The following is a 25,984-nucleotide window of genomic DNA, read 5'->3' as shown; positions in this document are numbered from 1 at the left end:
GCTTCCGCTGGCATCAGCACAGGGAACACGGGATAAACTCTACTTCTTGGGATTTGGATCTATTGTGTTGGGTCTAGTGCTGTGCAATGTGGGAAAGCAGATATATGGTTCATCCTGTAATGTGGAAAATTCGCTGCAGATTGAAATTTGAATGCAAAAGGAAAAGAATGAGGAAGCCAATCTCATTACGGAAGCGGAAAAGAGGGACTATCAGACATTAAAGGGATAGCACTTTGTTGACTTGTGTTATTTTGAGATGAGATGGTGTTCTGTTCATCCATACTAGTCCAGACCTTTTTTGGTCCTTTGGGTTTTTGGAAGGTAAGGTGGCCGAGTGCTGGGTTCCAGTGTACTTCTGTGCTTGATTTAAACCATGCCCCATCTCCAGCTGGCCTGGCATTGCCTGTGGAACACCTGAGGCTTTCTTCTCATCCCACATCCCCTAAAACCACTTTCCTGTAGTTCCAACAAATCTGTCTGGCTTCAGCCAAATCTTCTCTTCCACAGCTCTAGACTCACTGGAAGAATTTTAATTAGGCTGCTTATATCAGCCTGGGTACCATTAGATCAAGATCCCAGTTTGCCAAAGAAAGGCTCCACCTGCAGACCTGGATCAGTGGGCAGAGGTCCTTCCTTTCCATCACAAAAGAGATCTCTGCTCTGCTGTTCACAGCAGCCACCTTCAGCTGTGTCTGGCTTTCCACTGGTGCTGCAGATCAGGTCAAACCCTGGCCCAGATCCTGGTGGGTTTGCAGATGCCCCATGTTCATAGCCATGAGGAGGGGGCCAGCCACACCACTCCTGTGAAAACCCACCACTGCCTGTTCAGCTCTAGAAACATGGCAACATGCAAATGATCTTGCAGAAGCCTCAGCATTGCCTCTGCACGGCTTGCTGACATGATGAATCTCTTTTTGTTCCTGCTCTGGAGCCTCACATCATCTCCACGTCCTCCGGGGTCGCTGCTGTGTGGAAGACAAGACCACGTTTTGTTCAGCCCCTGTGAAATGCAATTAGAAGCCCCTCCACAGCCAGCAGGAGCTGAAGTTAAAAGGAGAGAGAGGGGAAAAAAGGGACCTCCCCGCTGGCCAGCAGTGTGCCGGCTTTGAAGTCCTGGGCCATCTTTTGTGTCCCCGCTCCGAGGGCCTTTAATCAGGACCTTTGCCTTGTCATTCGGGGGGGACAAACCCCACACAGTTGGTGGGGTTGTCCCTGTGTGTGCCAGGAAGAAAAGTCTTTGTCAGAAATTTCCACTGACCCAAGCACTTTGTTTCTTTGTCTCTCCCAGACAATGTTTGAACTAAAAAGAAGCCCAAAACTCGGCTCTGTGCTAACACTATTTTAATAGGGAGCCCCGGTGACTTCTCGGAGCCTCCCTGCCAGGCCCAAGGCGGAGACCAGGCCTTTGGTCTGAAGGCCTCTTAAAATAAAACCAGCTCAGGCAGCTTTTTATAACCTTCTTCTCTGTCTGTGTCCTGGGTGATACAAAGAGGCTCACACCATAATATTGCAACACGCTGCTAAGGAAAAACACTTAATTCTCGTATTATGTAATACTGTATAGACAGAACCTGGAATGGGGAGCATCTAATTTCTTGTTGTTTGCACAGCAGCGAGTTACAGATCAGCTAAAACTCCCAAAACAAATGGCCATAACCCCAAGCATGAGGCACATTCTATAAATTTGACAGAGCTGGAAGCACTAAGCTGGCCAGCCCCGTGTCCCAGCCCCAGTGATGGATGGCACAGCCTTGGGGCAGCTGCTGGAGCTGAGATGACACAGGGCTAAGTAGGAATGATCTATGCTCTGCTTTCTGTAGCACTTTACAGATGAACAAAATGCTCCAGTGAAATGCTGAGAATGATACTAAAATTCAAGTTGCCAGTGTTTTACTCATGACGAATCTACTTCAGCTACTTTTTAAAGAGATTTTTATGTATCCGTTGCAGTCTCACTTTTCTGTTGAAATATGTACACCTGGACTCATAACTATGACTTTTATTCCTCAGGAAGAGGCATAAAATAGTACTCAGTGCTTTTTAAATGATATAAAATACTTCTAAAATAACTCTTCCTTTCCAGTTAAACATTATCTCCTTACCCATTTTCCCATTCACTTTTTGGTATGCTGCAGCTTTTTTCCTACCTTAAATCAGTTCCACTTTAGAAGAAGTAAACTCCTGAAAAGGAGGGGGGAATGAGAAACTTTTATAGGAACAAATAGATTAAAAACTAATGGTGATGAGCTCTGGCAGCCTTTCTTACAGGTGTGTGCAGAGTAGAATGTCACTGTATTATCAAAGCAGGTTAAAGTTTTATCACAGCTCTAGTGTATTTTACTAGATTCTCAAAGCACACCTCCTCCAGTAATGCCTGGAATAATCCAGGCTGGATATAGATCAGTTGATCACCTGAGCCTCAGCAACAATAGCTCAGCTTTGGTATAATTTTTACTCTTTCAGCTTCCTCTTCATGCCCTCCCCATCGTTCATTTGGATTTGTTTAGTATTTGTCCCTTCCTTCTTGTAGGGTCGAGCACTGGTTTTGAAGCAAAGGCCAAGCCTTCATCCCTGCAGATCCTTCAGGTGTTCCATCCCATTGATGGAACGTGACATTAGAGCAGGAATAACCCTGCCTGCTCCTGCTATCACAGTAGCAACACCACAGTGTTATGTGCCAGCGTAATTACACAGCTGACATGTTAATTACTGATAGACTCCCCAATTTACCTGTGACTCAGCTGTCCTGGCTTTCACCAGGTTACCTGCGTGTTTCTGGCTGGTTTTGCTCTCTCAGTAACTGAGCCTTGCAAAGGCTCTGTCCCTAATCCAGCCAAATTTATACAATGGTGCTGAAGTTTGAATGCCAGAGCAGCCCCATTAGCTTCAAAAGGACTTCTTTTTGTTAAAAGTTAAGCAGATATTTAAGTGCTTTGCTAGCCTAGGGTCAAAGTGTTCAGCACCTTGTTGGACTGTGTCTTACCTACCTCCTCATTAAAGATACATCAGACCAGTTGGCTTGTCTTTATCAAGCAGAGAGGTGCAGCCAATTGACTTTATGTGACAGCTAAAAGTGAAGGAGATCAAGGAAGCTTGAGAGACAAAGAAGTTAGGTTTTGTTAGAATCTTAAATGAAAGAAAAATAGCATTTGGCAAGCTACTGAAAATTGTTTCTTACTGAAAATTGTGTCAGAAGGATTTTATTTTCCAAGGACTTTTGGCCAGGACTTTTGGAGAGATTTGGATTTGTGGAGGTTGGACTAGGACAGAATCGATCTGCTTATTTTGTTGTTGCCTTTTTTGTTGTGAGTGTGGTGGCCTTGCTCAGAGCTTTGAGTGCAGACTCCTACATCCCAGGAGAGGATGCACAGAAGAATTGGGAGCCTTGGCAGAAGTGTTAGTGGGGCTCTTGCATCAATCTTACAAGGGGTTAGAAACAGCAAAGTGCCTGGTGGGCTTAATACTGAGTGCAACTGGGCAGCCAATTTACAAGAGATCAGTTCTATGGCCTGAGTCATCTCCAGTGATGACCAGGGAGGAATTTTCTCCTTTAGCAGCAGCATTAGCTTGATAGTTCTCATGATACAAATTATAAGGTCATTTGCATTTATATTCCTGCTAATGAGTATATGAAGAAATAATTTGTTTTGAACACAAGGCTGTGCCTCTGCTTTCCCTGGCACAGTGAGGTCAGCACTTGTGTGTGATGGGCCTGTTGGTTCCACAGCAGGGAGCTGGGAGGTCCTGGATGGGGTTCTGCTCTCACCAGAGGATCAAACAGAGAAGGAAACTGGGCAGCCTTCAGTTTTTGGCACTGCCTGCACTGGTTTTCATTGATGTTCCTCCTATGGGGAGTGGGAAGCAACCATATTCTCTGTCTCCTGTTAATTGTTCTGCCTCTTGGGGTGGAGGGACCATCTTCTCTCCTCTGCCTGTGCTGTTCCTTGTGCCATGGTTTTTCAAACTCTGCAGTGAGTCAGGGACATGTGCCAACACCAGTAGCCCATAGACTCCCAGGATGATGGCCAAGGTGTCTTTCCCAAGAGGTGGAATAGAGATATCCCTCAGGTGATAATGGCCCCTTCTGCAGGGGCACAGCTGGGGTCCCACAAGGACAGCTGCATTTTGGGCTGATTTTAGGCAATTTTCTCTCACTTGATGCCCTTATCAGCAGCCCTTGTTGTAAAATGAGAAATTTCTCCTTCCCCGAGCCAGAGGTTTGCACAGGGAACTGCCCAGGTTCCTCCATGACTTTTCCCCAGAGGAGGTGACTTTTTCTTCTTACACCTTCTTTTCTACATTCCAAAGCTGAGATTCAACCAGAAAAACCCTTTTTAATAAAAACCCAGTAGAAATCTAAACTGTGCAGAGTCAGGTTTACATTTACCCTCCTAAGGCCCATCAGCAGTAGATGGGTGTTTCTGCCAGACCCAGCTATCAGAGTGTTCTGCAAGGAAATATCCCTGGTGTTATTTTCAGGCTCAATGAACTCCAGCATATATTTGTGATTTTCCCTGTTATGATGACATCAGGGTGGAAACACGAGGCCTGGGACTCAGTGACAGCAGGCAGCTTTCCTGCCACTGCTCATTTACTGCTTTTCTGAGAGCCAGATCCTAAACACTCGAGTATTAACATGATTTCAGCTCTTAAGTAAAACTGAAGAAGTCTTTTCATCTTCCCATTGAGTGACGAGCTCCTTAAGTAGATCACAAGCTTTTTGCTGCTTTGTCTGAGTAAGGAGGAAAACTTTAATTGTTCCCATCTTCTAGTGAAGGTATTGATTAATTAAATGTATTAGCAAAGATCTTGGCCTACTTTTTTGCACCATCAAACAAGTACTTAATGACTATATTACTATGAAAATGGCATTGCTTTAAAGCATTGCATTGGAGCCCCTTTGTACTTTGCTTTTATTTCTTTTTTTTTTTTTTTTTTCTTATCCCATTATGAATAATAAAGTTTCTCCTTGTTAATATAACACCGAGGAAGGGAAGGGAGCAGAGAGGAGCTCTCAGTTGAGGGATCCCATCTGGGCCAGGCTGGAGCTGTGGCATTGGGATGTCCCCAGGCAGGAGGATGTGCTGCCAGCGGGGGAGGCTCTCTGCAAGTGCAGGCAGGTCAGGGAGCAAATGTTAGATGGAAAATCTGTGTAATTTACTCTAATTTAGCATTTGGTGGGTAGAGATATGAATATGACTCACATGCTAAGAGGGAGAAGGCATGTTTATGAGAAGCAGAACTAATAGGTCTGTGTGAGATAAAGAACGCTGCCTCCCACCTCACTCAATCGCATTCTTCCTTTGGGTCCCATTTGTAGAATCTCACTTATTTGCACTTTTCTACCTACCTGTAGGTCTGCCTCCTTCCACCTCACAGCCCTGTGCTCACCAATGTGTATCAGAGAATCCCAGAATGGTTTGGGTTGGATGGGACCTCAAAGCCCACCCAGTACCACCCATGGCAGGGACACCTTCCCCTGTCCCAGGGTGGTCCAAGCCCCAATGTCCAGCCTGGCCTTGGGCACTACCAGGGATCCAGGGGCAGCCACAGCTTCTCTGGGCCACCCATTCAGCTCCTCACCACCTTCACAGGGAAAAATTTCTTCCTAATTTCCTGTCTAAATCTACCCTCTTTCAGTAATTCTATCCCCCTTAGCACATCACACATCCTGCACAAAGGCTCTGTATTTTGCACACTTGCTGAATAGCAAATGCACGTGAATCTGCCCCAATTCACACTCACTGTCATGGCCCCATAATGGTTTTAAATGCATTTTCTCATATTCTATGCAGGAGTTCCTGGAAATCCTACCTTTTCCTGGCCTCCAAGTGCACCTGGAGTTGGTGTTGCTCAGCCTCTCCAGTTTGCACCTTGCCAGGCTGTGAGGTTGTACTAAATGTTTTCATTTTACAGCACTTTGAGTGTTCATACAAAGTTGTTAAGATCTGACACCAATTTGATGCTTTCAGTCTTGATGCTTTTATCCCACCTGTTTTTGCCTGTCCCTGCCAACATGTGCCAGCCAGGCCAGCGACCAAAGCCAAGCGAGGCTTCACTGCCTGCAATGACAAAGCATTTCTTGCTGCAAAAAAACTGTGTTATTGCAGAACACTTCATAAACCATAAATTTGGAATTCAGGCTTAAGATTTTACAGTACCAGCACTGGGAAGTCCCATGTCTGTAACTAAAATGTGTGCCATGGCGACAATAACACTTGGGTTTTATGCAATGCTGAAAGTTGAGGCGCAGAGAAATGAAATGAGAGCCCAACTGCCTTCAACACCAGGGAAAACCTGAAAATAAACCCACAGCTGGCTGCTAGTCCACAGCTGCTGGGCCACACTCATACCTGAAATAAAATGCATATTAGCAACCTCTGCAGACAGGTGGGTTGAGGGCTCTGCTGCACAAGAGTGACTCGGGTCCCGTGTTGGGGTGGGAGCAGTGCAGAAACACAGCTGAGTTGCTTAAAATAGCCAGAAAAGGACCCTTAGTCCTTTCTTGCCTTGTTCCCTTCACATTCACAAACGTTCATCTCTGTCTCTCCTTTTTTTCTATCCTTCCTAGGGGCGATGACTGACAGATTAATATATGTCTAGCTACGTGTCTTAGAAATCAAAAGGAAGGTGCTGTCAGAATCGCTTGTCAGAAAATGAGATTAGGCACACTTGTCATTTGCTGAGGATTGCAGTCTTTCAGAGATAAGGTTGCATTTAATGAGTGTAAAAAGCCTCCTTGTGAAAAAGGGGGTGGTGCAGGAGAGAGAGAATGATTATTTTTCTGGTGTCAGCTGAGTGCTTTATCATATAACTTGATAGCGTGGCACCCTGGCAGGCACTGATAATGGCTGCTGGGGCTATTGCACCTCTTCAGCTGCTCTGCAGCTTCAAAAGTGATGACTTGTTACCTGCTTTTAAACTCCTCTTGGATGTCGAAACCCACTATCCTGGGGGAAAGAAGCAAAAGCATGTACAGTGTGTTTTAAAGAAAGACCTGTGAAAACACACAGCATAAAGGGAACGTGCTAAATGTATAGCCACTTTCCCCAGCAAACTAGAAAGAATACTCAGCGGGTTTCGGTGAAATATGGAACTTGTCTGACAAGTGAAGGATAACTAATGAGAAACAGAGCTGTATCCCACTGAAACCAATTGTGTTTTGTTATGGAAAATATTTATCAAGCCTTTTTTTTTCATTTGTTGGTTCTCCTAACAGTGCCATAATAATTCCTCTTATGTATGTGATTCGGTTTCTCTCATATGCATCTCAGTTATTCAAATCTGCACTGGGGTGGGTGCTTTTTGGTTATCAATTGGATATTATCATCTTGTACATGAATATTTTAGGTGAATGTTTCATTCATCAAAGTAATGGTCATTCTTTTGCCAAGTTAATGTCCTTGCATGGTTTAGAAGCTGGCTAAAGGTACAGATTTATTGTTCATAATCTACTTTCTAAATATGAGCTGACAGTCAAAAATGGAATTTATCTGTTCAGCAGAAGAGCCCCTACATTAGCTATGTTTTTGCAACAGTATTTCTTGCCTTGGCACACCTCTTTGAAAATTATCCTTGGAAGAGGAGATTTCTGTCATATATTCTTCTCATCAAATGAGATGTGATTTTCATTATTTTGCTTGAATGTTAGAAAATGAAAGAAATTACTTGATTGGTTTATGGTGCTGATTCAGCATTTTCTGGACTAAAAATGACCTGGACGACAGAATGGGATTACAGCACGCAATAATGGATGCTTTATTTGGTGATAAGAAAGTCTTTTCTTCTGACTGAGAAGAAGAGAATGAAAAATATTTCTCTTATTAGGTGATTCAGTACCCAGATATTGACAGACAAATTAATTTGAAATACTTCTTCAGTTGCAGAACGTGCTAGCAGGCAGAAATTAGGGGAGGATAATGGCTACAGCTTGAAAGTGGTGCATTTATGAAGTGCACAACAGAAGTGCTGGTGGATGGGGAAGAATTTATATTTTAGCCTCTTACCCAGTGATAGGATCTTATGTTCCTGGTTAGACTGCAGAGTGGATAGCAGCTCAGAGCCCAGCCAGGTCTCCAGGAGCTACATCCAGCCAATCCATGCTCCATGGTGTCTTTAGCAACTCAGAATTCAATCCCCAGGAAGGGGTTTAGAGGAAGAGATAAAATGCAGGCATTTTCTGATGGAAAAGTTACAGCCAGGATTCTCACTCTTTGTGGTGGTTGAAGGGAAGGAAAGATGGCTTGGTGTTCACCTGAAGGGTTTCACATTGTTTGGAGAAGCCTGGGGCAGAAATGGCTTCATACACGTAGGACAGTTAGGATCTGTCTTTGGTACAGTGTCTGGGTTCAGAAAATTATCCACCCTCCCCAGGTGTGCAAATCTGGGCTAAATTCTGTCCTCGGAAGCAGTGGAGACCACTTAGTATTTTATAGGGCCAAGCTGTAAGGATAGGGAAGAGAGAGCAGCCCTATTGTTCCCTGAGCCCCAGGTTTTATCTTTGTTTCCATTTGAAACCCTAATCATAAAACTGCCTGCAGAGTGGTTGCCTTGCTGTTCCTCTAAATGAGAATTCCAGCTTTTATGCTAATTCAGTTTCAGGTTTCTTTGAACCTGCAGTTTATGGGCCTCTGCTTAAAACTGCAATCTGTTCTGCATAAAAGAAGGTATTACAAAGGGGTTTAGTTTTGCAAATGCTGCAGAAAAATAAAAATAATAAAAAAGTTGCACTGTCATTAATATGTTCCCACATAAGTTTTCTGCTTTGTCAAATGAAAAGCATTACTTACACAGAGATTTACCCGGGGATGTTCTACATCCAGAGCTCTGTTCCCCTCGGAAAGGGGCATTTGCTGATTGTGTCCCCCTTTCCCCAGTGCCCTGTCCCTGCTGGAGGGGACGCTGAGGGAGCATTGCTGTCCTGCTCGCCTGGGGCCAGGCTGCTCCCAGACATCCCCCACAAACCCAGCAGAACCCACCCTCACCACCAGTTCCTTTCCCTGGCACCTCTGATGACCTTTTTACAGCCACATCAGTGGTGTTTTTGCTGTTGTTGAGGTCACTGGAGAACAGGTCCTTTCTCTGCACCTCTCAGAGTGCTGGAGTGTAAGTACCTTCTGCTTGGGACATTGTGCCGTGGCTTGCTGTTCACAGCCATAAAACTCCGCTGATAGCTCCATAAATTCTTTTCTTGGGGAAAGGATCCTGCATCTCTTATCCAGTAACAGGCAAAATCTTGTATGTTTTCAGAGCATTATGGAGGGCTTTATAAGGCACCATAATCACGCTCCAAAGTCAGATACCATGGTGTCTTCTGGGAAGGTTAGCAACTTAATGGAAACATAAATGTTTCCAGGCTTTGACAGAATACCAAAGAATTGGAATATCCACTTTTTATGTTGCCAGGAAAAAAAGCTGCAGAACCTTCCAGGTGGAGGTGAGGTTTGCCATAAATAATTTAATCCAATATAATCTGCTGTAATTTCAATATTCGTTTGCTGTTTGTGCCAGAGATGGATAATTCTTCTTTGGAATTACTCTATGACTTGGAAACTAATGTCTGCTTCCCTGCCTGCTGTCTGGGCAGCTTTAGGTCATTTTTATAAAATACTTGGATCTGAAAACCTCTTCCAGAGAGTGAAAGATCTTGAAATTACTTTTGATCCAAGTTCAATGCACTTCATTTGGCTGTTGTTGTGGCAGAAACAAATGTCGATGCTGACAGAGACCACAGACAGATGAAAAAAAATCTGGCAAGGTCCCACATAGATAAGAGACAGAAGGTTTCAAAAACCTATCCAGGCATAACCTAAAGCACAGGAAAGTATTGCTGTCAGGAGAGGGGGAAGCTTGATCCAAAGGCATTCAAATCACTGTGGGGAGGAGGGGTCCCTTTGATTTAATTTGGCTTTGAGTGAATTTCTGAACTCCAAATTTCTCCTTCAGAATTGCACAACTCATTTTGCCCGTGTGTAATTTTGTAGCAAGAAAATAGAGGTCCTTGATTTATCTCTAAGGCACGAATAATGAGCATAATGAGGCCCAGAGCCCTGCCAATAAACCCTCACAGCCCCAGGGAGATGAGCAGGTAAACGCATTTCTGATTCTGTGTGTGCTGAGATTTCAGGTGTGGCATGTGGTTAACATAGGAAAAATCCAGTACAGACAAGCCTGTTGTTTAATCCAAGCTAAATGTATCAAATTAAAGTCTTGTGAGGAACCTAGGCTTTAATTAGATCCATTCTTACCATGTCAGGATGTGGAAAGTCTTGACCAAGGTGCTCATAGAGTACAGGAGCTGCCACACCTTGGTACTGTGCATTTAATTCCTCATCCAGGTACAGCCTCACCACCGGTCCATGGAGCCCCTGGGTGCTATGATAGTACAGAGAATACTCTGCCAACTTCATGCCTTTATCAATTTATTTTTGGTGGGGACTGGGATCTGCACTCAAGCTACATCCATGGCCAGTGGGCTGCAATGGCTTCTTGGCAGTGCCCACTCTTGATTCCAGATGTGAAGCCATTTCTGTTGGGTTTCTAAGAGAAGATGAAAACCACCTCTCTGATAGCACAGGATTATCTTTGCAGATAATGTATTCATTTATTTATTAGAGTCAAATATATATTTATTAGATGTAAAAACCTGTGAAAGTTTAGGAGCCAAAGTCCATGCTCAGTCATGGTGTGGAAATGTGGGGATAACCTACTCAGCTGGACAGTCCTGGAGAACTCATTTCCATTGCCATACCAGGATCTGAGGTTGGCCACAATTCTTTAATTTTCCAGTGGAGACCACTTGTCCCAATTCCACCAAAGTGCTCCCACCCTGGATCAGCCATGGCACAAAAGCACTGTGGTGTCTGACCCTGGAGCTGTGCTGGGTGTGTTCATCTCCTGTGTAGCATTATTGTTCCTTGTACATCTTCCGCACCCTGCTGTCCCAGCAGAAACCACCACAGTCAGTGAGACCGCACCTCAGATGAGATCTTGGAGAAGTCACTGAAGGGGAAAACTTAAATGGATTCTTAAATGGATCATGCGGTGATGGAATGAGGAACGAAGGGGAAGTATTTGCATAAAATCGTGTAGTTCTACATGGGTAATTGGTAGGTGTTCTTTCTTAATTACAGCACTTGTGCTCGTGTGGACAGTCAGATCATGATTCCCCCTTCCCCTCACATGCTGTGGGATTTGCTGTGGGCAGGGCCACCAGAGCCACCTGCACCCTGTCCCTGCTGAGGGAGAGCTCAGAGCCACCTCGGTGCCCTGGGGGCAGGAGAAGAGCAGTCCCTCCTCATCCCATATCCCGAGGGGAGCTTGGAGCTGGGCAAGAGCATACGTGAATCTTTCCAAGCTGCCACTGGATTTTGGGCAGCTCAGATAATCCCAGCTGAGTTAAGGCCGAGCAGGCACACACAGCTCCTGCTCTGCACTTGTTTCCTGGCTGGTGTAGGTAGTTCCCATCTTTTCCTCAGGAGACTCACCTCCTCCAGGCTGAGCTCTGCCACAGGAGTTGGAGTGAATAGGACTTGTCAACCCTGTTTCTGAGGATTTAGCTCAAATTCAAGTGTAACCCATGGGAGTTTAATTCCATTAGCACTCCGAGCCCAGTATGGGTTTGAAACCTATTTCCAGGATTGAAATCTTGAAAACACTCCCTGGACACGGTCCTGCAAGCCCGTAAATCCCCTCTTAGCACCTCTCCCTTTCCCAGGAAACATCTCACCGTATGGAGCTACTGTGCCAATGTGCATAACTGCCTCTCATCTTCCCAGGAAACATCATTTGGCTCCGAGTGCTGCGCTTCAGTGAATAATCATTTATATCATCACGTATCTCTGCATTTATTTTCCGCGGTGGCCATTACTAATGGTGTGCTGCACTTAAGGAAAACCTACAGCGAGTGGGAATCCACTGCCCGTTGACAATAGTGTTCAGTGCAGGAAGTAGCCAGGGGAGTCTCTGCACAGGAGGCTCAGAGAGAAAGCAAGAAAGCACAGCTCAGGGAGCAGCCGGGGTCCCCGGCAGGCCACCCTGCCTGCAGCTGGGGACCTTGGCTTTTCCCACTTAAAAAAAAAAAAAAAAAAAAAAAAAAAAAAGAAAATTAAATTTCCGTTAAAACCAAAAAATTGCTAAACGCAATACAATGTTTCCGATCGCGTTTTTCCTCCCGCGCAGCTCTAGAGAGCGATGTTGGTGGATGCTCGTGTGCGTGTGCCGCCATCCCGGGGCAGCGGGGGCTCTGTCCGGCTCCGCGGGTCCCGAGCCCCGCACCGAGGAGGAGCCGCCGCCGGAGGCTCCGCGCAGCTCCAGGGGCCGCTCCGGGCCGGCGGAGGGACCCGCGGAGCCTCCCCCGCCTTGGGGAGCCGGCGGAGCGCGGGGCGGGGCCGGGAGGGCGGAGCCGGCGGGCGGCGGCGGCGGCTCCGGGAGCGGCGCGCAGTGCGGAGCGGGGCCGGGCGGGAGAGAGTCCGGCCGTGCCTGCAGCCGGGCCGGGCGGGAGAGAGGGGTCCGGCCGTGTCTGCAGCCGGGCCGGGCGGGAGAGAGTCCGGCCGTGTCTGCAGCCGGGCCGGGCGGGAGAGAGTCCGGCCGAGCCTGCAGCCGGGCCGGGCGGGAGAGAGGGGTCCGGCCGAGCCTGCAGCCGGGCCGGGCGGGAGAGAGGGGTCCGGCCGTGTCTGCAGCCGGGCCGGGCGGGAGAGGGGTCCGGCCGTGTCTGCAGCCGGGCCGGGCGGGAGAGAGGGGTCCGGCCGAGCCTGCAGCCGGGCCGGGCGGAGCGGAGCACAGCGGAGAGGAACGGAGCGGCCGCCCCGCGGGGATTACAGGCTTGCGAGGCTGTTTCGGCGGGGCCGGAGGAGCCGCTGCCTCTCCCCCATGGAATTCACCTGAGCGCGGTCGCGACGGGAGGGACGGCGCCCGGCGGGAGCCCGCTTTGGCTCGGGAGAGGACGGGCATGACTTTTTAACCGAAACTAAAACAATCAGTCCCCCGAACACCCCTGCAAACAGCGGAAGAGAAGCTCAAAAGCCGCCCGAAGGAAGGGACGCGCAGCCGCCGGCGCTGGAGCCGCGCAGGGAGGGAGGGAGGAGGCGCCGCGGCCGCACCGCCCCGCACCGCCCCGCACCCGGAGGTGCCGCCGCTGCCCCGGCCGCCGCCGCCGCACATGGTTTTCTTTGTCCTGCCGCCGCTCCTGTAGCGCCCGCTCCGCGCTCCCCGCACGCCGCGCTCCGCTCGCTCCGCCCGGGAACCATCTCGCGGGAGCGGGGAAGGGGTCGGCGGCCCGGGAAGGATGCCCGCCCGGCGGCCCGAGCGCCCGGCCCGCCCAGTCGCTTCCCCGCGGAGGATTAGTTGGGGTTTGGCCGCGGGACGCTGAGAGCCGCGCCGGATCGGAGTTGCCGCACGCCATGAGCCGCGGGCCGGCCCCGCGGAGCCCCCGGACAGCAGGTAAACACCGGGGAACGCGGGGCTCGGCGCGGCTCCTGCGGGCCCCCGGCGGGAGGGAGCGGCCCCCGGGACGGGCAGGTGCGGGGCCGCTGCAAAGTGCCCGGCCGTGCCAGCCGTGAGTCAGGCTGCGCTGTCTGCACAGGAAATGTTTTAGTCATACATCCCCTCGAACGGCAGCACATTCCTTGGTGAGGGAAAAATACTCTTTGGGTCTTTTTTTTTTTTTTTTTTTTTTTTTTTTCTTTAAGCCCAGGGATTGCTGACTTGTTTCATTTCGCGGTGAAAAGGATTAAGCTGCGCTTGGTAACAAGGGGATTTATAAGGGAAAAGGATCAAGGTGCGAGGAAGGGAACTGTGTGTCACCAGCTCCGGCTCTGTGCAGGAGAAACCGAGGGGGCTCCTCGGGCAGGGCACCCCGGGTAACCCGCTGCTGTCCCCAAATGTCACAGCGTTCACCACCTGCTCAAGTGAGACATGGGAGGATCGAGATAAAGGGGAGCGAAGAGAGAGTTGCGCTGGGCTGGGGAAGGGAGAGCCGAGCTCCCTCCTCTCCGCCGCTGGAACATCCAGGTTCGGCCGCATCGCACCCGCCGTGCACATAAAGGCACTTTGTTGTCTGCGCCGATTCCTGGCGGTGCAGAGCAGGCTTTGAGTCAGCACCGCGCAGGAACTGAATTTCATCCTCCTGGGCTAGTGCTGAGTTGTTGCGGGTTTTTGAATCACTTGGGCTTTTTGTTCCTGTAGTGTTGTTGCGTGATGCGGCTGCCTGGCTGTGGAGAAATAATAGTTGCATGGAAATTGATACACTGTGTGTGTGCTGGCAGAGATTGTGTTTGCCTCTGTGTCACCGCTACACCACCTTAATTGCTATTTTGTATCTAAACCCCCATTTTTAAATATGGAAACAGGCGGGCCAAGTTGATCTCACCGTTCCAGCCAGCGTTTGGGTTTGGGTTATTTTCGTGGTAACACAGGCAGTGTGGTTGTTTCAAGTTGCTCTTCCTCTCGGTTGTGTGTGGTCAAATGCAAAATGAGCTTCGCTCTTGAGCGAGCTTTGTCTTTGTATAAGAATTCCTTTTTTAGATGCATGTTAGCTGGATAACCATCTGCCAGGTCGCTCCGGAGCAATCCTCGGGCAGGCTGCGTTTTGTTCGAGGTGTGCCCCTTCCAGGTGACACTGCACGGTTTGTGACTGGGGTGTGCAGCAGCACAGGAAAAGATTGCACCTGAAAAACCACGGCTCAAAGAAACAATCTCTTGGTTTACGCTTGGCGATAAAGAAAACTTCTTAAAAAGATGTTTTTGTCTTTGTAGTGCTTGGGAAAATCAAGCTAATAGGAAACATGGAGCTTCCCTGTGCTGTTTTGTTTTGAAACAGTAAAATAAAGTAATAGCTGTAACTGTAAGAACTTTGTCTGATTTTTAATATTGGATTTTCTTTCTAAAAAGAAGGACTGGTTCAGAGAGTTTTGACTTCAGAGAAAAGCTGCATTTGAGAAGACAACAACAGCTGAAATTCACTGGAAAAGATTATTTTTAAGCAGGCTGATTGGCAAGGGTAGGAAAGCATTGAGCCTCTTGTTGGACTAATACTGAGCTGCTCTTTAAAGCACATGGCCTTCTTGATCTCTTCAATTTGTGCATTATTCACATATTTTCATTAATTTAGAGAAAGTCGTCACTGAATAATAAATCCATCATTGGGTAATAAATCCAGTGTTTACAAGGTATTTAATTGAGACGAAATGCACCAGCTCGGCTTTCAAATAAGCCAGCGGTAATCTAGTAAAATTTGTCTCAAAGTCTGAAAAAGAATAAAGCTATTTTTAATAATTAATCACAGAAATCTTGTCTGTCACTAACTTGAGGGGAAACAAATTTTTTCAGTGTATTCCAATACTGTGATGCACAGTCTGAGCCATGTCTACTCATTTATCGGGAGTTTCACATCCAAGTTTTTAGTGCAGTTCAGATAGCGAACGTATGTGTTGATTGTCTGGTGATTTTTGTCTGGTTTTGAATGAAGAAATTCCTTCCCTTTAACAAAAAAAAAAACCCCACAGCCTGCTTTCCAAACAGTGTTTTCAATTATTGTTCCTGAATCCAGCAAGTAGACAGTTTCTAGGGAAAAAAATAAGATCTTTCTCAAGTGCTGCATTTTCACCCTGTTTGCAGTGTTCTGTTCCTGAGCACGTTTTCCCTGTATTTTCCAAGAGCAGCCTGTTTCTCAGCGGGGCTGGGTGCAGGCTCCAGTTTGGAATTGAACAGCTCTGTGCTTTTTTTGGGTGCAGAGGTGGGAGAAGTTTGAGCTGTAGCTGCCTGTGTGTGTTTTGTGTGTGCGTGCCCAAAGGCAGCAGCGCACAGCTGGCAGAAACTGAGTGTTTGGTGCTTTTGGGCTCAGGGTGTTTGCAAAATGAACATTTTCAGTGTTCCTTCCCTGCCTTGGTTTTGTGCCGTTGGAATTTCTCAAAGGAGAGATCGATGGTTTTGTGCAAAACTGAAATAATGCTTTTTATTTGGGTGGAGAGCTGAGCTGGCACCCTGGTATAGAAGCAGCAGGAATAGACAAGCTACTAACACAATATTAAGGGGAAAAACCTCTATGGATAAAGGTGGCTTGATGAAAAAGAAGAGGTTTATTAGTTTACTCAGCGAGGTGTCAAGAATCAGTTATTCTGAGGAAGGCAAAGCTGACGTGGAAATACGCACTGATCCCAAATACTGACACGCTCTTTATTTTTCAAAGAGTTTGCAACAGCAATTTATGAAATTACTAACCTAAGTTATCAACGCTGCTTTGAAGGTGGTAAAAATCGAATGTTCACACAGCAGGGATCCCAAAAATACTTTAAAAATTAATTAAGAAATCTGCAGTTGTGGAAATTCCCGAGTCTGGCTCGAAATCATGACTCTTCTCCATCGCAAAATCAATGTCGGGATATATTGGATAATGGCAGTACAAAGATACAGTGTCTGTGCAGCTAATGTTGAAGAAAAACCCCATTTCTTTATGAAATAGAATCTTTCCAAAGAAATCTCTGCACTGCAGGGCGGCGAAGCACAGCCAAACAGCACCACCTCATGGACACGGCCTCCGGAGCCGCCGCTTCCAGCGCCCCTGGTTTTGTCTCCTGATTTGTTTCCCCAAAATACCCACACCTCTGCCTGTGCATAAATACACCGCCGTGCCTTCGGAAACCTGTCACCGCTAGAAAATGTAACTTCTTTTTTTTCTTTCTTTTTTTATTGGTCTTTCAGGCATCTGATGCCAGCTCTGAGAAACTGTTCAACGCTGTCACAAATAAAGGTAAGGCTGCAATTCACATCCCAAACAGATTTATTTTCCTTTTTTCCCCACACGTTTCTTTTCATGGCAATTTCAATGGGAGATGAAATGTAACTTGTCTTGCAGAAATGTCGCAATCAGCTTGTTAGTGCTTTTTATGTTTCTCTGGGTTTCAGACGTGCTCTGTATGCTTGGTAATTGCTTTGCTTAATATAAAATATAGGCTTTAAATAATGCATTGCCTGCCAGGTCAGAATTAATTTAAATAACAATATTAGGGAATAGTTTATTTTACAAATGGCTTTAATTTAAGCTCATTTAAATAACTGTAAGAGTTTTCAAAATGTTTTAACTTGATTGTTACTCATCAGCTCCATGATAGACGTGGAATTATGAATAGCCAATTTGCACTGCTGACAGTAATAACCAGCCAACGTTTAGTATTCACAGGATAATAGTCATAAACCATGGCTTACTGTGCTGTGTGCTTTCTGTAGAGTTAATAAATGATAGAGAGGGCCACATTTAAATATTCAGTATCCCATTAATTTCTTCCAAACAGCAATCCAAAGACAGAGTGGCTAATGATATAACAGTACATTAAGGGAAAGCTTGCCCTAAATCAGCGCCCATGAGCTGCTGTGCGGAGCTGGGCCTGGAGCAGCCTTGTTGGAAAGGCTTTGGGGATCCTTTGGGCGTCCTTCTTGTTTTTAGTCTGGTTGGTGTTTCTGCAAGGAGGGTGAAGGGAGCAGCTCCAGGCATGAGTTGCACAAACTAGTATAATTCAAAGCCTTGAAAACGCATCTGTTTTTTTACCCCAGTGCCCTGCTTTTCTCTGGCAGCCCATGGGAAAGTGCCTGGAAAAGGGTGAACTTCCAGCTGTAAACCCAGGGTTTTATCTGGTGGGGTTTGGAACACTCCAGGCAGTTTGCATTAGAAGAGGCAGATTTGACTCGTTTGAGATTCAGGTGTGTTTTGTTGGCCAGGTGTGGATTTGCTCAGTATTTGCCCTGTGTGTTTCTCCCTGGGTTTGGTTTGTTACTCCGGTGAGTCATTCACCTGTTTCTCTGTGCCTTTTAATTCCACGAAGTTGTGGTGGTTTAACTGGGGACAGAATGTGACCCCGTTACCTCTGGGATTCCCATGCTGATCTGCTGCTGCTTCTGAAGGCTTCTGCTGCATATTGAATTATACCTGGATTTAATTGCATTACAGATCCATAGTCCTGTTTTTCATGTATTAGCATCCTCTGGAAGTACAGTCTGGATTATTTCTGTGGTCTAACCAGGTTATCTCACTTGGCAAGCTGATTTATCCTTTGTGATTAATGGCATTTACAGGTTCCCCAGGCCCCTCCGGAGGCTGAGAATAGGTGGCACAGCCATTAGAAGGGAAGAGCTGCATGTCTGGAGTGACCCCAGGCCCCCAAACTACATGTGACTGCATCTTTATTTTGCTAATTTGCTGTAAAAAGCTTTGGCATTTGAGCAGCCCTTTCTTGGGGCTGGGCCAGGGCAGGAGAAGGCGAGGTGAATCCACATTCCTGGCGCAGGCCTGTAACCAGGGTGAGGGGCTCCTCTCCTCCCCGGGAGGTGACTGATGAAGAGCAGGCCCCTCTTCCTCTTCCTTTGGTTCTCTTCTTTGACTCAAACACATTTCCCACATTCTTATTGCTGTTTACTTACGGAGCTTGATTCGTGGCATCCCTTTGGATGTGAATACCCATGCTTGACAGGGAGCCTTTTCTTCAGAGGTACTTTTCTTTGGTGATTTAGTTCCCTTGAAAGGATTAGGGTTTCTTTGTGTAGCCTAAAATCAACATGAGCTTTTCGAAGCTTTGCTTGGGAAACCATACACAAATAAGCTTTTTAGTTGATGGTAGATTATTCCTTTGCCCCTTATTTCCATCAAAATGGCATCTTTCTTTTCTCCTCCTGAGTTTCCCCTTAAAGCCATATGCTAATTCCTGTTGGTAACATGAATGACAAGGGAGGAATCAATGCAAATCCAGGTGCGGCCAAACTAGGCTGGCTGGTATTTTCTTTTTTTTTTTTTTTTTTTTTCCCTTACCCTCTTTTTTTTCTCTTTTTTCCACTGGGAGAAAGAGATTAAGGGGAAAGAGAACGGAAAAAGCATAGGGGACAGTTTTGTCAAAGGGATTAGCATTCAGACTACAAAATATCAGGAAAAGAAGCTCAGAAAAGCTCCCCTGTTTGGAGATAATGTCAGTAATTGCTGGCAGGCAGGTGCTGGGCTCTCTGCCGGGGCTGGGGGGGCTGTTTCTGCTCTGAGTGCCAGCCCTGGGGAGCTCCCAGTGCCCGGGGGCTGTCAGTTTGATAAATTCCGAGTTCAAGTTCCCTCTCCGCGGCTCAGGCTGTTCGCTTCCAAGCCAGCTCTTCCCCACTGTGTTGTCCACGGCTGCTTTTGCCAAAAGCAATAAAACTCACTGGTAAGAAAGGTCAGATTTGCATTGGGTAAATCATGATGAAACCTTTCAAGCTGCCAGGCTGGAAGGGCTGGACAGGCTGACAGCCTCTGTGTCCGTGGCCACTCCTCACGGATGTCCCACGGCCACCCGTGTCTCACACACTGCTTGGGGTTTTCTTGCCCTTTTTTATTATTGTTATTTTTCAGTGTTGTTCATAATTGAAGTAGCAGAAATTATGGAAGTAATATATTTATGGAGCAGGTAGAAATCCTGAAGCATTTTACATCTCATATATACATTTTGCCCCCTTTCTGTCATTTCGTTGTGGACTTCAACGCTTTCAATGTGCTCAGGCTCAAGGAGTGATAGATTAGTGTGGATGTGTAATGTGGTACAGGCCTTTCCTCAGAAACACTAAGAATTTAAAAAATCCAGAGCCAAATGAAATCCCCCCCCCAACCCTCTCTAGAAGAGCTGGTAAAACCCCTTGAGGAGAAGTGTCTTAGCTCCCCGTTTAGGAGTTGGCTGCCCTTGGAGCTGAATGGAAAGGTGCATCACTGAAATTAGAAGGGTCCTGTGAGCTTTGGGGGGCAGCCAGTGGATGTTGGGGTCCCTCAGGGCTGGGAGTGTGTCAGAGCTGAGTGATGGGAAGGGTTGTGGTGTTCCCTCATCACCTCCACACTGTCACTCCCAGGTCCCCAGCCCTCAGTGTGTCTGCAGCAGGGCTGGGAATTTGGGAGAGATGGAGCTTGGTGCCCAGAGCAGGAGTTCCTGTAGTTGCCACTGAGTGAGTGGTCCCTGGTGGTGAATCAGAGCTCTGCATTCCTTGGCTCTGGCAGGAACACCTTGTAATGCTTAAATTACCCAGGGAGATGATTCCCTTGGGAATCCTGGTGGCTGTGCTGGGAGGTGAGCACCCAAGGGTCTGGGCCCTTGGTGATGGTTGACAAAGGAGCTGTCAGTGTCTGAATAAATGAGTTGGAGAAGAGCTGGCAGAGGAGAGCATCCCCCCTGCAGCTCTCACTCCCTGTGAGATGGCCTTTCCAGTTGGGATTGCTGCAGGTAGTCTGTGTGTCATTGCAGGAACAGAACTGCCCCACACCCTCTGAGAGTTTCACCTCAGCACCATTATTCCCAGACAAAGTACAGGGTTTGTTCATGAATTTTTGTAACATGACTTCTCAGTGTAATTAAATTCCATTATCTCTCAATAATTTAAATACACACATCTGAAGCTGCAGAGCAGGCAGCTCCTACTATGACTGTGTGGTTCATTTATGTTAACTCCCTCCTACATACCCTTGGAAAACAGCTTTTCCTGAAGGGAGAAATGAGTCCCAAAGTGGTGAAGTTTTCATTTGTGCTGTATATTGAAGTTTGCCTTTGATCAGAAGCACAATTGGGCTGTTAGAGCTTTTTATGTTCAAATTGTTTACAGGATGTTCATGTAAAGTTTATGAATCCTTCTGCTGCATGGCACCACCAGCTGTCAGGGAAATATTTATACTCTCAGCTGGAGGTAGATCAAGGCATCTGGGTTAGGAGGCTTCACTGGTGGCTGAAATACCAGTCACATCAGGCCCTGGCTTTTTAGGTGGTTCTACAGCAATATCCTGCCCTAGAAAAAAACAGGAGTGTTGTTGTTTCTCCCCTTGGCTTCTGTGGTGAAGCATTTCTTGAGGATCCTCTACAACATCTGTTTCTGTAAACAGGCAGGGAGCTGAAGCTGACAATTCCTTCCCTGCTGATCCCTTCACAGGAGATTCTTGGCTGTGGAGAGGTGCTCTCACTCTTAAGTAAACCATCCCCACGGCATCTCAAGTTGGCTGTAAGTGGATCCAGTACTCTGCAGGCAGCAGATGTGCAGTGTTAACATGGTCAGTGTGCCAGAGGACTGGCTGGGGCTGCCTCCCTCCTTTCCAGGGTCTGGAGGAATCCACAGAACATCCTCACTCACTTGGGGTGTGTTCTCAGCCTTGCTTACAGTTTTTGGGGCGGCTGCTCCCTGCTGCCTCTTCTCACTGAAATGCCTCTTCTTCTCTTTCTCTTGGAGCTCCGGAGCAGCACTGCAGGGAACTGGCCCCAGGCCAGCAAACCTCAGGGACTGCTGAATCATCCCAGATGTCTGGTTTTGTGGCAGCTCTGATGTGACCCCCACAAGTGACACCCTGACAGTGGTGTCTCCTCGCCTTTCTGGCAGAGGCTTCCCTGGTGGCTTTGAATCACTGGTTTGCTGCTGTTGTGTGGGTTTCAAATGCCTTTTCAGTATTTTCCATGTGGAAGTTCAGTGTCTCATTAGGGAGAGGCTGAGCACTGGAAAAAGCAGTGGGTTTGGAGAGCCTGGGTTTCTGGTACCCCTGAGTTAGATTAGAAGAGCTACTGGGCCATTCACTCTTGACTTCCGAGTGAAGCAGAGAAAAAGGTTGATAAATGTCTTGAGATGGTACTTTGTTCTGCTGCACAAAAGAGTGAGGCAGCTATTCCTGTGCCAGGGAGGCTTCATCTGAGCAATTTGTTCATAACATCCCTTATGGCTGTACCTCCTAAGCACAAACTACCATCCCACTCCAGTCCTACTTCCTTTCCATGCCATTTTCTACATGCTGGTGTTTGGTTTTTTTGGCTGAACTGTGGGGTCCCAGTGCTGTTCTGTACCTGCAGGAAAAGGTTGCTGGACAATGTGATGTGTCCATAGGGGAAGGTGAAAATCTGAGGTAGCCCCTTCCAGAAATTTCAGATTCTTAAGTTGTTAAACTTACACAACAGGAGCCTGTCAAGCTTCACATGTAACTTTTAAGTTAGTAATTTAGAATAAAAGCAGAAATTAGCCAACATGGTACAAGCAACCGAAGACATTGGCTTTTCCTCACCAAAAGAGCAGAGGGAGAAGTTGGAAGTGTTGTTCTGGGCATCCCTGCCCCTTTGGGCTGGTATCAAGTACTCTTTGTGGTCATTTGGTGATCACATCCCCTCAAGAGTTCATTTAAGGCTGTGGGTTTTCACAAAGTCAAGCTATTCCGGCTAGGGAGCAAAATGGCAATATTTGCTAACACAATTGTATCTAATATGGAGAGAATATTTGTTTTGTAGATTAGCCTACATTGGATTTTCTAAAAAATAGATCAGTGTTGGGCTGTAAAATTGTGCAAATTGGTTCGAAAGAAGGTGGAAAAATTCTTGGGATGGGAGTGTTTTGGTGACAGAGATCCTGCCTTGCCATACCTGTGGTTGGGGGAGTCCAGGCTGGAGGCTGTTGTGAGATTTGGTGAGTGGAGCATCCTGCAGACCTCCCCTATCTGGCCTGCTGTTAGTCTCTCCCTTGTAATAAAATGTTATTTTCTCTGAAAATGTATGTTTATTTAACTAGGTCTCTTTTTGCTTCACAATCTGGATTCCATTCAGTCAGTTACCACTCCAATTAACTAACAATTATTTAACATTAACAGTAATTACAGACGCCAGTTAAGCGCCTACAGATGTCAACTGTTAGCTTTGTACCTAATCACTCAATGAAATGGAGAAAGTTCAACAAACATCAATTAGCCAAGCAATTAGTATGAGGTAGGAAAGAGCATGTTATCGTGTGTGAGCTGATTCAATTTATTTTATTTTGTCAGTAAAACACACACAGGCAGACAAGCAGCAATAAGTTGCTGAGATTAGATAAAGCTGTATTGTTTTGCTGCTTATACAAGGGGTTTTTTTCCCCCCCTCCTGTTCTCTCCCTTACATAGCTTCACTGTGCTTTGCCAGGCATTTGTTATCTTATCTAATGCATTTCGTTTCCAGTGGAACAGCAGAGCAATGTCACAGCAGAGGGGCCACGTTACCATCAAGTGTCACCTGAGCAGAGTCACTCCTGCCAGGAGGCTCAGCCTGGCACTGGGTTTAACCCGGGTTTAACCAAGGAGTTTGGCCAAGGACACCACACAGTGGATCTGTGGCTGTACAACATGAGCTCCTTCACTGGATTTGTCATTTAATACTGGTTCTGGATGGACTCTGGTTCCACAGCCCCGTGCTTGGGTTGTGAGAGGACTACAGGGCTGTCCCCAGGCCTGAGGGAGCACCCAGGGGACAGCTGGCACAGGGTATTTCTAGGATGTGCCACTGTCATCCCCAGCCCTGGAGAGGAGCAGGGATGCCTCCAGCAGCACCATGGAAAGTTGTGAGGATTGCGTGCCCTGCGTGGCTCAAAAATAAAATTAAAAAAAAAACCAAACAACAAAAAAACCCCAAACAAAACAAAAACAAAAACAAAAACAACAACAAAAAAAAACCAAACTAAAAAAACAAGAGAGAAGGAATGGCTATTAATTAAATTTACCTTTACTTACTTTACCCAGAGAGAAGTGGTTGATTCCCAGCCATCATCCAAGCCACCAGCCTCTCTTCTAAGATACTTTGAAGTCAGGAGAGCTGTGCAGAATGTGCTCAGAATATGGCTTTGGGGTGCTCAGGGTGTAGCTGTGGGGTACAGGGGTTGCCCAGGCTTCCCAAACACCCAGCTGTACCACCATCCCTCCAGGTCACCTCCTGAGCCCTTCTCCCATAGGATCTAATGCCTCCTCACTTGGCACAATTACACAGCCTAGGCAAGGGCTGTTAGACAGCTACTGTAATTTAAAAAAGAAAAAGCACTCCAAAATATCCCACATCCTACAGTGTTGACACTCTGGATGTCAGTAGGAGTTTTGCAGGGGCGTCTACAGGAGTTGTGGATTTTTTTTCTTTTTGTTTTTTGTTGTTTTTTAAATAAAGTCTTAAAAGATGCTTAAAATCAAAGCAAAAAGTTGGAGTTTTTTCTTCCAGTTCTCAACTGTTCCCCAAACAATAATGCCTTTTGCCTTCAGAGAGGTCGGACAGGGTTTGGAGCAATGAGGTCTGGTGGAACTGTCCCTGTCCACAACAAGGGGCTGGAATGAGATGAGATTTGAGGTCCCTTCCAACCCAAACCATTCCATGATTAATCACCACCCTGACGTATTTTAAATGTTTCTCCACACAAAACGATCCCACAAAGTCAGATGTTATTTTATCATGCAGACTGCCCACAAAAGCCTGTGAAGTTCTATGAATTAGTCGTTGTTTTCCAAACTGTGGGAATAGGAGTGGAGAACCGCAGCCAGATCTCGCTGATGCTTTCCAAAATCTCAGCTTTTTTTTCTTTTTTCCTAGAAAAACAGTCTGAACATGTGAAGAAACTCTTCAGTGTGTGACCTGAGTGCAATAATATTTGTCTGAGTAGGCAGAAAAACTGAAATCAAGCTTCCCAATGAGAGCTACCACATTTCTTCTGGTGGCAGAGAAGACTTTGTGAAGGATGAAACTTTTAATCTGGCAAATTTTTAGGTTTCTCAGGGCTCAGTACAAAGTATCCAAAGTAAAAGGCAGGGCCTGGTCCTGAAGGAATTCTGTGAGTCTCAGGAGATGGAGGGGGTTGTGAGAGAGCATTTCTGGGTCAGGGGGCAGAATAAACTGATTTGTCCTTGTTCAGGCCTCAGCTCAGTGTTGTGCTTCCTTGCTCCACTGGCTTCAAACACTTGTTAACACCCAGCATTTACTTGAGTGCTCTGCTGGATGAGAGCCACAGGAATAAATCCTAGGACACCCTGGGGACTCTCAGCAACTCTCAGCCACCCAGGATCACTGAGATTTCCTTTTTTCTTATCCCTGCTGGATGCTGGTGAATGAGGGTGACTCAAGCCCCTTTTGCTGTCCCTGTCCCCAGCAGCTCCAGTTCTCTTCCCCCACCTGGCTGCTGCCCTGGCTTTGGGCACCAAAGTTGGGCAGTGGGAGCTGAGTGATTTCTCACCAGAAACCCAAACACAGGAAAAAAAAAAAAAAAAAAAAAAAAAAAAAAAAAAAAAAAAAGGTAATTTTGCAGCTTAGTTGCTCAAATGAAGGATGGGGTGGGAGGAGGCAGAGCCTGGGCAAGGGCAGAGGTGCTGCCCCCACCAAAGTACTGGAGGAGCAGCCCAGGGTCAGGACACAGCTTCAGCTGCCATCAGCCTTGTCCTGGTGTTGTCCAATGCATTCAGTTACTCAGTGTAACAAATTCTGTTTTCCAAGCTGGATGTGGCTGGCTCAGAGGGGCCTCAAGTGTCTGAAAGGGCCTTGCACAATGTTCAAGTGGTTTAAAAAAGCCAATATCAATGTATACTTAGAAAGTGGCAAACAAAGGAGCAGATAAACTGAGTGAAGTGCCCTTTAGAGCAGTTAAGGGCCTTGACTTACATGTGCTGGGAGAGGGAGGTGGGAGCTGGAGGGGGCGCCTTCTGTGAATTGTCACAGAACTGAGAATCCCAGAATGTTTGGGTGGGAAGGGACCTTAAAGCTCATCTCATTCCCAACTTCTGCCATGGGCAGGAACATCTTCCAGTATCTCAGATTGCTCCAGGCCCCATCCAAACTGGCCTTGGACACCTCCAGGGATCCAGGGGCAGCCACAGCTTCTGTGGGCACCCTGTGCCAGGGCCTGCCCACCCTCCTGGGGAAGAATTTCTAAGCCAAACTTTTGTTCCAAAGAAACCTTTTTTTTTTTTTTTTTTTTTTTTGAGCTGAAGACCTCAACTTGCTAAGGCTGTTTAGAGTAGGGCCTGGAGATAGTTTACAAGTCCAGCAGCATGAGACCCAAACCCACTAGAGCTGGAATCTGTGTTAGTACAGCAAGATTACCCCTGGCACTTGAAATCCTGGCTCAAGGCACACTCACAGCTTGCTCTGAGCCCTCCAGAGCCACCTGATTTATTCCAATCTCCTGTTCACAGCCAGAGGAGCTCCCCAAACCTCCTGTTCCCCCCCTCTGTAGTGATTTAAAGGTTATGCAC

General features: G+C 46.9%; 1 protein-coding gene across 1 annotated transcript in view; it reads left to right on the top strand.

Moving 5' to 3' along the window:
* AUTS2 (activator of transcription and developmental regulator AUTS2) overlaps positions 1 to 25,984 on the top strand; it is a 768,062-nt gene that overhangs the window by 682,425 nt on the left and 59,653 nt on the right. The window contains exon 6 of the mRNA XM_083875331.1: positions 16,699 to 16,747. Within this exon, the coding sequence (XP_083731457.1) occupies positions 16,699 to 16,747 (49 nt within the window). The remainder of the gene's footprint in view (positions 1 to 16,698; positions 16,748 to 25,984) is intronic.

Source organism: Zosterops lateralis (genome assembly GCF_965231275.1).
Source record: "Zosterops lateralis genome assembly, chromosome: 19".
In the NCBI taxonomy this organism is placed as follows: Eukaryota; Metazoa; Chordata; class Aves; order Passeriformes; family Zosteropidae; genus Zosterops; species Zosterops lateralis.
The sequence above is the reverse complement of the archived record's forward strand: the minus strand, read 5'-3'. Positions and strand labels throughout refer to the sequence as shown.